Source organism: Gambusia affinis, linkage group LG16, assembly GCF_019740435.1.
Source record: "Gambusia affinis linkage group LG16, SWU_Gaff_1.0, whole genome shotgun sequence".
NCBI classification, from domain to species: Eukaryota; Metazoa; Chordata; class Actinopteri; order Cyprinodontiformes; family Poeciliidae; genus Gambusia; species Gambusia affinis.
The window spans coordinates 12,480,075-12,494,972 of record NC_057883.1 but is presented as its reverse complement, the minus strand read 5'-3'; the positions used below and the strand labels follow the sequence as shown (position 1 = coordinate 12,494,972).

The following is a 14,898-nucleotide window of genomic DNA, read 5'->3' as shown; positions in this document are numbered from 1 at the left end:
TTGTGCATTGGTTCTTTGAAGTAGCGTTGAATGATAATAAAATAAATGTTAAATCTTCAGTCTCGAATGCCACTAACAATATGGCGGACGTGTTCACGTCTCATTTCCTATGTGGGTTGAATTCTGTGGGTTGAACACTGTTTGTTGTCTAGCAGCAGCCAATGAGAAGTCGTAACCCGTGACGCGTTTGTGCGCATGTCCTCTGACGGTCACACGTGGTTTGTGTAAGCACGTAGCAGACCCAAATTAGCGCTGCAGAAATGGCGGCGGACGGTGTTAGCCTTTCGCTGAAGCTCCCGTGCGTTTTTTCACCCAAATCGCGACAGTACTTAGCCGTGTGTGCCCAGGATGGCAGACTTCGGGTCTGGAACACGGACAGTAAAACCCTTCACCAAGAATATGTGCCTTCAGCCCATTTAAGCGCCACCTGTACGTGCGTAGCTTGGGGACCATGCCGGACAGTGAAGGTAGGAGAGCCTACTGTTAGCTGCTGCAGCTAGGCAGGCCTAAGAGACTTAAATTAGTGTTTACTTAACCCCAAATTATGAAGTAAGTGACTTGTTGTTTAGATAAAGCGAAAACAAAGATTGAGAGTTGACATCAGTGTTACTCCAGACAGTTTATATGTCATAGCTTAAGCAAGGGTGCTTCAACTCGACTAGCTGCGCAAACGCACATGTTACTCCACATGGTAGTCACAAAAAACATGGACATCGTCTTGTGTTACAATTTTATAGTTTAACCTTCTTCTAAAGGTTATGAGACTACAACAAACTTCTTTATTATTCAATACATTGTTTTCATGTTGTTGTTAATTATATAAAATCGTTATTAGAGTCAGCATGAGGTGTTTATAAAGTGCGTGGGGCGCTTTCAAATGGTATACAGTAAAGTTTTAAAGCTTATTAATGTCAACTAAGTGACATTAAGTTTAACTGTTGTTAACAAAGCCTGGGATAAAATGACGTGGAAGTAGAGGATCTTGAAAGTGTTGGGAAGACTTTCCGAAATCTCTATGATGCGTGTAAATTTAGGATGCTTAAATTGATCCTAAATCATAAATGATAGAAGATAGATATATTGATTGTGTAAATGATTGTAAAAAATTGTTAGTCTCTATCTGCATTTTGTGCCCACTTGTTGCGTTACCCAGTAGAGAAACCACCATAAGCCTGGATTTAATAATTGTCAGTTTATTCCTGTAAGTGGTTTAGTATGGTTGATGATGAATTGTTGAAAAAAATATTAAAATCTCACAGAAGAACTTGGACTTTATATTACACCCTGTTTCCACTCATTGTAGTTCTGATCTCAGTTGATGTAAGTTAGCTCTTATGAAGTGACAGATTTTTGAGCTTGGCTAAATCACAAAAAAATCCAGAGGAACCGCCTAGAATTATATGTGATCAGTAACATTACATTTTCTTACAATAGATTGAAGTAAATCGCTTATAATCCTTATAGTGGGTTAAAAAAAATTATGTAGGGTTACTGTAAAACATTTATTATCAAACTGCAAAAGGATAAAATGATGAAGAGGTGAAACTGCCAGTACCCAAAATAATTTTTCTGGATATAACATGGCTTACCTGAAACTTTCTAGTTTTGAATGAAAATCATCCAGAACTTTAAGTAGATTATACATTTTATATATATATTTAAATTCCATATTTGTGATGTATTTAAAAGAAACATTCCAAAATGTTTGTGTGAAGTTCTAGATTGACCAAAGTGATAACATGAATTCAAAGGGACATTATAAAAACCAAAGAATATTCACTCCAGAATGCTGACTGACTTCTTGGTCAGGTGTGTTTGGTAATGTAAATTGTAAGTGAACATTTGGGTTGTATTTTTTCTCTTTATTGGTGCAAAAATGACTTAAGAATTTAAACACAAGTTGCTGTGATTTGGAGACAAACTCTTTATTGTTACAAATCTGCTTTTAGGAGGGGCCTCAGAGGAAGAAGAGGAAATCAGAAGCAGTCCAGGTGGAGGAGAAGGCTGATCTGTTGGCTATGGGCACAGCAGCCGGAACTGTCCTCATCTACAGTACAGCGAAGGGATCCCTGCACTGCACTCTGGTAAACACAGAAATTATTCTGTACTACAATGTTAGTCTAAGCTGTAATTTGAAGCATTGATATGTCTGACCTTGCCGAATTCTCCACTGAAAGCTCACATGTTTACTTTAGAAAACTGCAATGTTTAAAAAAGATAAATGAAGGAGAAATTTTTAGACTAAATTAAGCTCAGTTTCTGTTTCTGTATAGACTGTGTAAATTGTCTGTAGTAGTTTTGGCAGCCACTAAAATATTTTTCTGACTTTAAATCCTGAATACTTTTCCCTGGTAGGACGGAGGTCACAGTGGAGGAGTGAACTGTGTCCACTGGCATCCAGAAGACAGCTTGTTATACAGCGGCTCAGACGACACAAACATCGTGGAGTGGGACCTGCAGACCGGGAAGACACGGAGGTCAGTGGCTACTCCTCCTTTTGAGATGCAGTACCTTCAGGGTGAAGACGGTGGGAGAGGAGAGCTGACTCAGCAGAAAATATATAGATGGAGAAGATCCTGTTGATATATTTTTTTTAACTCATTACAAAATAAATTTTATTATAGAATTGCTCCGCTCATGGTAACAGCATGTTGAAGTAGCTCTGTTATGTTCGTTCTGGTTTGTTCTATCAATGGACTTTTTTTTTTTTAAGTCATTGCATGTTTGGGTAATTGTTCGCTCTGATTTTGGATCTTGTGCAGCTGGATGGATTTTTGCTCATACGTTGTTACTTTCAGACGCGTGACTGTGGCAACTGTGTGGTGTTTTTGCAAATAATGGCTGACTTACAACCCCAAATCCAACCAGAGTTGAAAAAGAGGCTTCGTAGATGCAGAGCAAAGGAAATTCAAACTATCTCTTCCATCGATCGTAATGGACAAGGATCACATCCCTGAATAAACTGCATCACTCTACTCGGCTTTCTAACCATACAGCCAGACAGAGATTTAAAGAGAAGAAGCAAAAACAAATGACCTGGAATATCAGTGCTGGTAACAACTCATGGTGACATCCTGAACATGTTAATGTGGATTATTGTCTCTGCTGCCTGGAAATTGAGCTATTACAATGTCACGACAGCCATGAGACTGTCATATACCAAGTGTCTTCAGTCAGAGGCCTCTCTGAATTTTTTTTGTGTAACACTGACTGCTACTGGAGTCAGTTGATGCCCACAGCATCAACATCCATAGTCACTCTATTAAGATGCTTGGATGATATAAGTTGTAAGAATATTTTATTTAAATTTGGGATAAAGTATTTCTGAATTCAGTTGTTATTGCTATTTATTTTTTCTGTATGCTTCCTCAGTTCAAAATCTGCCCTTCTAGCATATTGACTCTGTTCAACGTAACATTTTAAAAAATATATATCCCAACGATTTGTTCCTGAAGCACGTTGGTGGATAAATCACTCTGAAAGTATAATTGAACTGCAGGACCAGGGTAGGAATCATTCACTGCTCCCTCCATTTCCTCTGCATCTACTAAGTTAAACTCATATACTGTAATTTCCGGATTATAGCCCGCACCTGATTATAAGCCGCACCTAGTACATTTTTAAAGGAAAAACCATTTTGCACATACATAAACTGCACCTGTCTGTAAGCCGCATGTGGCTATATTGAACATTTATAAAGAAATATGGTACACAGAAAGTTTTCAAAGTTTTAATAATATACCTTGGATTTTCTTTCCAAACAGTGCCTGTGACACGGCAGTAACCCATCAGCAACACGGTAACACAGCACTAACAGGGCTGGTTAAAAAAAATTATACCGGTAAAAGTTACTGAGAGCCGTCTTCATCTTTATCGGCCGGCTCGATTGCTTTTAACTTGAAAGCTGCATTTCTTCTCACATTTTCCATGATGATGGTCTGCTTCATGCACAAAGCGTGAAGTTAGATTAAACTCTCGTCTTCTTCGACACATATATTCCATATATTCTCACTCTTACCTTTTCTGCTCGAGCACCCTTGGCGGCCGTTAGAAAAAATGCATAAATTAGCCGCATCATTGTATACGCCGCAGGGTTTAAAGTGTGAGAAAAAAGTTGCGGCTTATAGTCCGGAAATTACGTTAACTATAATGGTGATTTACAGATATTTGTGGATAAAAAGGGAGTTAATTCCTTAGAGTTTTGGGATTTAAAACTACATATTTTGTGAGGTACAAATAAAATCACCAACCCAGAAAAGTACCAGAAACAGGCAGCTACTCACTGTTAATGTTTCTCGTCTCTCATCCTTTACTTGTACGGCAAAATTCTTACAGTAGCACTTCTCCATGGAGTGGTGACCTTTTGTAAGTTTTAAGTTGCTGCTGCAACAGAATAGCTAGAAGGACACTGGTTGTTCTCTTAGTTATTTTTTGCTTCTAATTTGAGCAAAGAAAGTGTGATAAACGTAGATGGCTTCTGATGACATTTATCTTTTTTGAGGTAAAAATCAAGTGGAAAGTTAAAACTGCATCTTAAACACTTTGATCAAAACTCACTGCCTGTGATAACCCCACCTCATTAATAAATCTCCTCCCTGTTTTTTCCTCTCGTCCAAACAGTAAGTGGAAAGCAGACCGAGCAGCAGTGACCAGTTTATGCGTGAGCCCTGATGGGAAACTTCTGCTCTCAGCTGGATATGTGATCAAAATGTGGAATTTAGAGACAAAGGAGGTCTACAGGGTGAGTCTTCTCATTCTAAAGGTTTTATTTTATCTGTAAAGTCTGTGCTGGGGCCTAGTGAGTATAATACAGTTCTGTCTTTTTGATGAGTTCTGCGGTGGGTTCTTCTCTTTTCAGAAATTCACAGGCCACTCTACGGCTGTAACCACCTTGCGATTTGCCACCACGCGGCCTCCCGACAGCAACGGCCTTTACTTCCTGTCAGGAGCAGCACACGATCGACTGCTCAGTGTTTGGTGAGTTAATGAGAACCTCGAATGCTTGAATTTGGGTTATGTTGGTAGATGTTCAGTAAATTTCAGGCTCTACCCTGGCCCACTGGGAAATATGCTGTGAGTTAGACTATGCTAAATCCACCACAGTAGAGTCCATGATGTTGGGAAGTTTTGGGGCTTTTGACCATAAGACGACGTCGGAATAACAAACTGAGTTTCAAAATATTATATTTAGGAATCCAGATGACATACCTAACCACATTAAACCATGATCCATCCCATCTTACCGAACTTCATTACAGTATGTTCACTGGATTCAACAATCTACAGTTTTCCTCCTGAAAGTCAGAAGGATTAGATCCTCACCACGGCTATCTCACAACAACTTAAAAATGTTAAGGAGAAACTAGATCAATCTCACAAGGCAATTGGTTGCCGAGTCTGACAAAGTATAGACTCTGAGCACAGAGCAATGACAGTGGGAAACAATCGTTTCTCTTTAAAAAAAAAAAAAGATTGCCTTTAGGGGTAACAAGTTGTGTATTTGTAGTAAACAGTGAAAGTGGAAGTCACAGGTGACCTCTCTAAGCCAGAAGAGGATGGCGACAAGCTTCCATGTAGCTAAACTGTAACCGTCACTACGGCAAATGAGTGGATGAAGCTAACATCTGAAGCTCTCCACACCGAAGCAATGCAGTATTGATGTTGCTTTGATATAGTGAGCACTTACACAGTCTTGTAAATTAACAAAATAGTGAGAAATATTAGTGCTGGTTTGTGCAGGTATAATTTTCAAGGTATTAAATGCTTTAGGTTACATTCTTAAGTTCAACCATCTGCCTTCATATTATCTGGTCCAGAAGAAATAAGTAGATTTTGTTCTGTTGCTGCTGTGACCTTTACAAGTTCTGCGTTGTTGTACATGACCTATTTTATATTTTATCTTGTCTTTAGAAATTTGCTTTATGTTTTAAAGAAGTAGATAGAAACTCACTGATTCCATTCGTTTCTATTTTCAGTTCTAATGTGGATGTATGGAATCATGACCCAAAAACTGTTGTAAATGTGATTATGGTGTTCCTTTAGACTCCTGTTTTTAATCAGTAGCAGCAGAGATCAGATCAGTGAGCATAAAGTGGAACATCCATCAAGACTCATCAGGGTACAGAGCCCAGTTCCTGTGAAATGTGACCCAGCCTGGGGAGCTTTTAAAAGTCAAAGCGTGAAACATTCACCGAAAGGCTTTTGTCATCTCAAGTTTAATAGGATCAAGCTGGAAATCACAGGTCAGCATGTTTTGATAAACGGCTGAATTAATAAATTGCTTCTGGCCGTGTGTGTCTGATGTCCAGGCAAGTGCGGGAAGATGGCAAGGACAAAAACTCTGTGGTTTCCTTCACTTTGACGGATGAACCCCAACACGTCGACCTCATCACATCCAGCAGCAAGGAAGAGGTCGGAGCCTGGCATAATGCGTCTGCAAGGAATATATTGTTGCGTTTTCTGTTCACTCATGACTTGCATGTTTTTATTTCCTGCAGGCTGTGAGGCTGGCAGTAGTATGTAAGGACGGACAACTGCATCTGTTTGAACACTTTTTAAATGGGTAAGTCTTGTTTCATCCTTTGAATGGTGGGAAAACCTGAAAGTGGTTAGAAGAAACATCTTAGTTCATATTAAATCTTATGTGCAAAAAAACCCAAAAATTGGAATAATTTAAGGAGGCACATGTGAAAAGTGACTTAAAACTCAGTAAATTTTTATCTGCTCAGGCATCATTATAAAAAAGCCTGCTTATGGGGGGAAATGTTATGGAGCTACATGGGTTAGGCTGACATTAAAAACGAAAAGATGATTTCAAAGTGTCGGATTTATTCTGATTTAACCCTTTCGTTGTAGGAAATGCAGCTAGATCTAACTTAAAATGTCCACACAGGCCTTGTAAGAAGCCGCTGTCACCATCGTGTTCGGTGCAGATGTCCGACACGAAGGAGTCCCCGATGCCGATCCCGCTGCTGGCCGCTGCCCTCGGAACCGATCCGCGGTCGGTGCTGCTCGCATACGGCAACCATCTGCAACCCGTTATGGAGAACGCGGTAAGTGGATGTTTTTATCTGCCACAATTAAATGAAGTTTTTAATTTATTTTGGTAATGTGGCTCCGGTTAATTTGCAAAGTGTGGTACAAATCCAGATGGCACTAAACCTTTGCCTCTGAAAGATGGAAATAAATGCTGACATTCTTTTTCTTTTCTTTTTTTTTTCTTTTTTTTTTACATTTTTTGTAAATTAGTCTATTTTGTTGTTTTATCCATTTTACTTAGATTCCTTTTGGTCACATTGTTCAGAGAATAAAACATTTGAATGAAATTAAAAACATCTACCCATTTTTTTCCACTTATCCAGAGTCTTTTAATTTTTTTCTTATTTATTTGCATAATTTTTTTCTTGAACTTCACAGACTAAACCTTTGCAAAGAAATTTTATGATTTTGCAATCACATGAAACTAAAACTGTTCCATCTGTTTTGTAACTCCACTTTTTCTCTTTGGAGTTGAAGATCTTAATTTTGATGCTATAAAGTAAAAAAATCTTCGTAATGCATGCGTTTGCTGTTTGGTCATAAAGATAAATTTACACAGAGGCTTAATAGAAATCACAGGACCTGCCACTCACTGTTTTTAGGAGTTGTGATTACACCTCAATGTTTTTGTCTAAAACTCTGCTCTGGTCATCTGATTACCATCTACTGTTATTCTTCCACCTACGCAGGAGATCAACACGGCAGAGAGACATGTCTGTTTAACTCGAGACATCAAGACCAACCTGTCCCTTTCTATGGAGACCACTGTCTCTAAGGTAACCAGGCCTTATTGTTCTTCTTCTGTTTTTGATTTGAGGTAGAGAAAAGTTTTCAGCAGGTTATCGTTTCCAGATTCATAATCTGTTCACTAAATCCAACCTGTCCAGGTGAAAACTCCAATTGTCAACGCCAAGAGCAAAGTTTTGATTCCGGGGCTGCCTGGTCACAAGGCTCCAGTAGTGTCGGCTCCACACGGAACGGAAAAGAGGAAAAAAGATGCAGGCAACAAAGAGGTAGGATCGTCACCACAGACATGGAGCATGTTGATGAGGAAACTTCTCTGCTTGGATTTACTGCATCCATGCATGTTTGTTTGCAGATGTCCATAGCGGAGCGGCTCGGTGAAATAGACCTCGAAGCATCTTCCAGCCAGAAAGGAGCTCCTAAAGCGGCGGCCTCACTGCAGACGGACAACTATGCGGTCCTGCTGATGCAGGGCTTGGAGAGCAAGGACGCCAACATCCTAAATGTACGTTCTCAAACGTTTTCAACATGCTCATTAGTAATTAAACATCAATCATAGAGTATAATGCTCAGTTAAGTAAAACATTTTTTTGTTTCTCTTGCAGAAAGTTTTCCAGACCCGTAAAGAGATGGAAATAAAAAAGACGGTAGCTCGATTACCGCTGCCCGCTGTCATACCATTGGTTGAAGAGGTGAGAGCCACTAAGCTTCATTTGAACTCTAGAGACACAAACCTGCATCTCAGTAGCAGCAGTTACTCATCCTCTGTCTTTCACAGCTAACCAAGAGGCTCCAGGGAAACCCTTTAGTGTAAGTTCAAGACATTTTCTCTGCAGCCTTTTCCCATTCATGACAAAATCAAGGTCCTGTTTTTTGACATAAATCTTGTTGTTCCTTCCTGCAGGGCGTGTATGATGGTACGGTGGCTCAAGGCGGTCCTGGTGCACCACACATCATACCTGGCATCCGTAAGTCCATCTTATCCTTCTCCTCTTCTTGACGTCTGAAGCCAACAGCCATTAACACGTCACTGTTTCTGCCCTCTGATGCAGCTGCCGGACCTGGTTACCCAGCTGGGTGTCCTGTATCACATGATCGAGAGCAGAGTGAAGATGTTCCACAAACTGACAAAACTGCACGGAAAGCTGCATCTCCTAACAACCCAGGTAAGAGGACTCTTTATTCCCTTTAAAGTATTTTTAAGTCATGTTACATCTGACTCCTCAAAGAAAAACATTGGTTGCTTTCAGGGATACCTGAAACACACAGAAAATGTACACACAGCCAATCTGTGAGCTTTAAAAAAAACTATTTTGTTATTATTATTTATTAGCCAAACTGTGCAGAAACATACAGCGACTACAGCAGAACAACCTTATTTGTCTTTAGTTCTATGATTTGGTAATATTTATAGTTTTATTTTAAAATTTATGTTTCTGTTGGTTACATCACTGAGTGACATTATTTAGCTTTGCTAATCATGAATTATTCTTTCCTTTGCCATTTGGTTGATTGAGGTCAAGATGTCGAGAATCCAGATCTTCCTCAATTTGCCCTTTTTACTCCAATATCCAGAAGAGAGCTTTTGGTTTTGATTCGTAAAAGAAATTGTTGAATTTTGCCTCTCCTTCACTTGCACCAAACATGTCAATGCCAATATTTTAAATCAATGAATTTCTCAATTTTTCTGTAAAAGATATTTTTTAAATGTCTCCAAGGTCTAAATTGCAGCTCTATTCGTGCACCAAGCTGTTTTTCCTGTGACAAAAGGACAGTAAAAATTAGAGCGGATTAACCAATTAACATATCAATTTATACTTCTGTTTTTATATTTTGATATTTGTTTGCAATTAATGACTTGGGCTTACATGCGAGTTTGATGTCCTATATTTTTCCTATTAGGAATCAGAAAACATAATCATGGTGTGTGTTGTGCATCAGAATGACTTTTCAAATTGAGATCGTCTGTTTCCTCCACCAGTTAGTTTCTGAAAGTTTCTTAGTAGTGTCTTCTCTCATTTGTCCACTAGGTGGCAGCAAACGACGGCAGAAACTCTGTGTCAGATGTCGACCATTCAGCTAAACTGGTGTATGAGGAAGGTTAGTGTGAAATCCAAGTGTGTTTTTCAGCTGTTTTCCCTTCGTGCCTTTCTTTCTGAACAGTTCTCGCTCATCAAAACCTCCTTTCTGTAACTCAGGAGGATTCAAATGAAAACTTTATTTCAGGTGTAGTTCATCTGTTTAATTTAGACACCAGCTTCTGACTTTTCATCATCCCATAATTGGACCCAAAGACCTTAAACTCGTCCATCGTTCAGCCGATGTCGGCACGCAAACGTGATTCCTGTTGCCTGGCAACCCAACTGTCCATGTTGAGCAGTCTCCTTTGAGTGGAGCAACAAGTCTGTGCTCTGTTGGCTCTCATTTCTCATTACCGTACTGTATGAAGTGCTTAATTGAACCACGTGGCAGGAGAAAACGAGCTTTGCTGAAATGATTAACCTGAGCCTAGAGTTCCTCTCCCGCTACACCTCCCACCACCACTGGTCCAGGCTTTTAACAAAAAACTGCTAATGAAAGAAGCTGATGAGCAGGAAGAGGAAGTTTCTTTGCCCTTTGTATCAGTGCTGTATGACTGCTGCTGCACTGGGTTTATTATGAGTTCAGCATGGGAGTCTGACAGGAAGCTTCGAGCCTTCCTGAGTGCTGAATCACTCGGTGAACTCAGTCTCTCTGCTTAAAATCCCCTCAAACTGAATTAATGATAAAAATCGGATTATTGTGTAGATACAATTGCTACAATTAAAAATAACCCCATTGTGAGATTAAATAGCCAAATATTTGTGAGGTTAAAAAAATGAATTCATTCATTCACTTGGCTGTAGTTGGGTTCTTCATTTTACTGTCATCATTACCTTCATAAATGTAACGGCTGTTCATTTCTGTTCATTAAAAAAGGTCCAAAAACAATTTCCCAAAATATAAAATTTGAAGTCAAAGATCTGATTCCTGAAGGGTGATAATGTTGTTTTAGTTTTTTTTGTTTGTTTTTTTCCATATCGAAGTTCCAAAGTAAATGGACTCAAACAGCCCTGGTTCTCTTGTGTTGTGTCTCATAAATTTAAACCCATCTGTTTGAATCTAAAGATTATAATCTCATAAATAGAGAATAGAATATCTGAACTGTGTATCGTCTATCTTATAATATTGTTTCCTTCTGCAAGTTCAAAATCTGTGTAAAGGTTCTGTTGGATCAGTGGCTTCAGCCTGATGCACATCCAAGGAGTTTGTATCAGATTAGATTTGTCAAAAATTTTACTCTATAATAATGTTTGTATCTGAATCTGACTTTAGATACTTTCCCACATCTCCTTATGTTTGCACAAACTTTAGTCAGAGCCATTTATTGATTCTTCTAATTAAAAGCTGCTTCATGATAACTCCAGGGCTCAATTTAAGTTTGGCTTTCAGAGTCATGAAAGAGAGATAAAAAGAGCAACATCTGGGATTTAAGTGTTTTCCTGCCTTGGATAATTCTAGAAAATAAAACTAGAACAGGGGAAACTTTAGATTAAACTCTCTGTCTTGTTGTCTGCATTGTAAATGTCTGAAGGTTTTAAAACAAGCTTCTCCCACCAGTATACTGGTTTCATAGAGATCCTTATAGTTGCCTTATTATCAACTCTTTCTTTATCAAGATATAAATTCATCCAGAACTGTTTTTGTGCCGAGTTATTACGCAGATAACAGAAAGGATCTTACTACTTTTGCTTTTTACCCCGAGCTGAATTTATTTTTTTCTTTGTGTTGATCTCATCCATCAGCTTGTGTCCCTTCAACTCCTTTCAGTCAACTCATGTCAGTAGTCTGCTTAGCCTTCAGTCCATTTGTGAAGCTCTGTCCTTTCAGCCAGCACTCCACTCGCTTGGTCGTCCATCGAAGAGTCCGTCCATCTGTTTGTTAAGCCAGCAGTCTGCCGGTCCGTTGATTATGTTCTCCGGTAGAGTAGGCGTCCAACTGGCCCTCAGTCCTTTGGGTCATCCCGTTGGCCACTAATCTGGGGTGCTTTAGTCAGTTCTGCTGTGCTTTGGGTCAGCTGTCTTTCAGATTCCTAATTCATCTGTCTACTCTGTCATCCATTGAGCCAACAGTACTCCCTCCCTCCTGCAGGTTTTGTTTTCATTGATTCAGCTATCTGTCCATTTCAGTCTTTCATCCGTTTATTTTCTGTTTTAGATGCCCTGTTGTGACATGTGTCTGTCCATTCAGCCAGGGAATTAAAAACGGACACTTGTTGTAGGTTTTGTATTTATTTAAAGGCTGAGAACACTTTTTACATCAGCTGTAAATTTGCAGAAAGTCTGTATTTGTTTAAACCAGGGGTCTTTAATTCCCTTTTCCTGCAGCGTTTGGATTCATCACTGCTCTAGCACACCTGAAACAGAAGTCTGAATTACGTCCTTGGCATGTCAAAAAGTTTTGCAAAGGCCTGGTCACTAACTATTTATTTGATTCAGGTGTGCTAAAGAATGCATTCAATCATTGTAACCCAGCTGGGTTTCCCCCAGGAAACCTGCTAATCCCTGTGGTAGAGGTGCTAAAGCAATCCACCAGCAGTTCAATGTGTTCATCTTAAAATATTTTAAAAGTTTTACAAATTTGGAGTTGCACAGGCTCAGTTTGATGCGTCAACTACAAACCTAACTTGATCCGCTTTTACTGTCCCTGTTACTGGTGCATAAAGGGTGCTGGTTTAAATAAAAGGGCCAAAAATAATTCTGATATTTCAGTCTGGAAAAGTGTTTAACGCTTAAGAGTCTGTTTATTTTTTTAATTCAGTTACTTAAAAAAAACCCCAACAAATTAGAGTACGGATATTTTTGTTGGAGGGGGGAGGTTTAGTCAGTTTGATTTTTATGTCACCTTTCTTTTTCCAGAGCAGTCATATCTTTATAGGCTCATACTGTTCTGTATCCTCACTATTATGGGGTAGCAGAGCTGTAACGGAGTGCATTTAAATCCCACGTAGTCATAGTTTGAGGTTTCTTCAGTGATGATAATGGCTACCTCCTTCTACAGTCTTGTCTCTGTGTTTGTTTGGACCTCAAGCTGCAGAGTATGCAGCAGCATCACTGTGGTGGCATCAAATAACAGTGTACTATCATTACAAAATGGCCAGGCCACATTGAAATGCAAATGCTAACACTTTGAGCCCTTTTTTTTCCCCCTGAGGGACGGCTGGTTTCCAGACATTCCGGATGAAAGCCCTGCTGCTCATTCACTTTCCATTGTTTGCCCTTTTGCAGAGTCATCTGACGAAGAGGAGGCCTCTGGTGACGAAGCTCTTCCCAATGAAGACTCTGATGTAAGTTGAACTGACTCATCAAAACACCATTTTTTTTTCTATAGTAGACTTTCAGATCATCCCTGAAATAATTTTTCTTCTTCTTTCTTTCTGCCTCAGCACTGGGAAGAAGAGGAGGCGATGCAGGAAGACGAAGGTGACGAAGAAGATGAGGATCCAGACAGCAGAACGGAGCCCAAAGCGAACGGAGACGAAGACATGGAGCACGAAAATGAGAGTGAAGAAGAATGAGAACAAAACCATTTCATTGATCCACAAGGACCTGAAAGAGTTTATATATGAACTGTTGTTTTATTTTCAAACTTTTTGATTTTATTATCAGGAAAAAAAAAAAAATTAAGGGACACATTTCAGGTAGGCCTTCCCTGCCTCTCCACGTCGGCTCGGCCGCTAACATCTCCTGCTTGTGGTTCTTCTCACCGACTGAGCAACGTTCAGTGAAACTACAACTGATGGAAATCCTGAACTGTTCTGTGCCAGCCTGCATCCCAGCTCCACATCCACCATCATAGAAACGCTCGGCCGCTGCTCAGTTCGTCTTCTGCATTCCTAAATGTGTCCTTAATAAGCAAAGTATTAGAACATTGTTCATAGTAATATTAGTCTCTCTGACTGGTTTAATTTAACTCTATGGAGCAAACACATCCAAGCTGAGCACCGGGGTGGAGCTGGGATGGAGACTAGACCCGCCTGGTTATCAGTGACACAGAAGGTGGGACTGCAGGGTGAGACCATTCAGTCCCACACAGTGTAAATCTATATGTACAGTGAAGTGTTTGTACGAGCTCTTCCCTCTACACAAATCTTTGGAATTAAATGAACTTCTGTAAAGTCTCCTGAATGACATCTCTTTACTGTTTTTTTGGGTTTTTTTATAACATGTCCCATCTTAAACCGGTTTCTCTCCACTGCCTTCAGCTTCAACCCCCCACCGGTGCAAAGCAGAGGACCAGCTTACTGAAACAAACCAGGACTTTTGTGTCGAGTCGGGTGGATAAACGAGTTTTGACTTTACCGTCTGAGGTTGTGTGCGTGTTTCAGAGGTGTTGCGGAGTGGCTGGTGAAACAGCTCGAGGTCAGAGTTCAGCAGATGACGATCCAGAAGTAGATGGTGTTTGTGATGCAGTCAAGCAAAAGGACCAGGAATGTGATAAAATAAAACTTCGTACCTGAAATGTACTGGATTTTATCACCTTAAAATTTCTTGAACTACTTCCAGCAATAGTGTGATAGAAACATACAACTCTATTTTGCAAATGTCCAGTGTTTATAAAGAGGTTTTTCTGTTTGTCGTAAATCTAGTGAGCAGGTTTTGGTTCATGACCCGACATGCCAGAATGAATTGAGAAATTATATTCTTAAGTCAACATACTGAAATGTTCTGCTTTATTTTTAACAGCAGTAACTCCCAGTCATCAGTTTCTATATTACCATCAGTCTGTGAATTTGAAGCTCTCTCTCATTAACAACGTGGCTTCAGCTCATACATTTTTGTTGCCTACCTGTTTCTGCTCCGCTTTCTTGTAGTTCCACCAACGCACAATTTGAGATCTGAGCTTCAATGAGACCTTTGCAGTACCTTTATTCTTTTGTGGCATTTTTGTTGTTGATCTGATGCCTTGATTTGGGTCATTGTAGTGTTTGGCGAGTCTTGCACATTATCTAACAAATGTCTGGGAACAAAACTAAACAGCTGGATTTACACTGTGATTAAATCACACACAGGTGAACTATGTTTGCTAGCTAGGATA

General features: G+C 39.6%; 1 protein-coding gene across 1 annotated transcript; it reads left to right on the top strand.

Annotated features, from left to right (window-relative positions):
- Window positions 1–212: 212 nt before the first annotated feature.
- Window positions 213–13,988, top strand: wdr43 (WD repeat domain 43). Its single transcript, XM_044143273.1, has 18 exons — window positions 213–467; window positions 1,950–2,084; window positions 2,356–2,477; window positions 4,621–4,741; window positions 4,859–4,977; window positions 6,309–6,411; window positions 6,498–6,562; window positions 6,893–7,052; window positions 7,728–7,814; window positions 7,926–8,051; window positions 8,138–8,287; window positions 8,388–8,474; window positions 8,561–8,592; window positions 8,687–8,750; window positions 8,835–8,948; window positions 9,813–9,882; window positions 13,089–13,147; window positions 13,247–13,988. The coding sequence occupies exons 1-18, from the start codon at window positions 261–263 to the stop codon at window positions 13,376–13,378; spliced, it is 1,953 nt and encodes a 650-aa protein (XP_043999208.1). The 5' UTR covers window positions 213–260; the 3' UTR covers window positions 13,379–13,988.
- Window positions 13,989–14,898: the final 910 nt, after the last annotated feature.

Coding starts and splice junctions, on each gene's coding strand:
- wdr43 (XM_044143273.1), top strand. CDS start 261: ATGGCGGCGGACGGTGTTAGCCTTTCGCTGAAGCTCCCGTGCGTTTTT. Junction 8,475..8,560: donor TCATACCATTGGTTGAAGAG/GTGAGAGCCACT, acceptor TGTCTTTCACAG/CTAACCAAGAGGCTCCAGGG. Junction 9,883..13,088: donor TAAACTGGTGTATGAGGAAG/GTTAGTGTGAAA, acceptor GCCCTTTTGCAG/AGTCATCTGACGAAGAGGAG.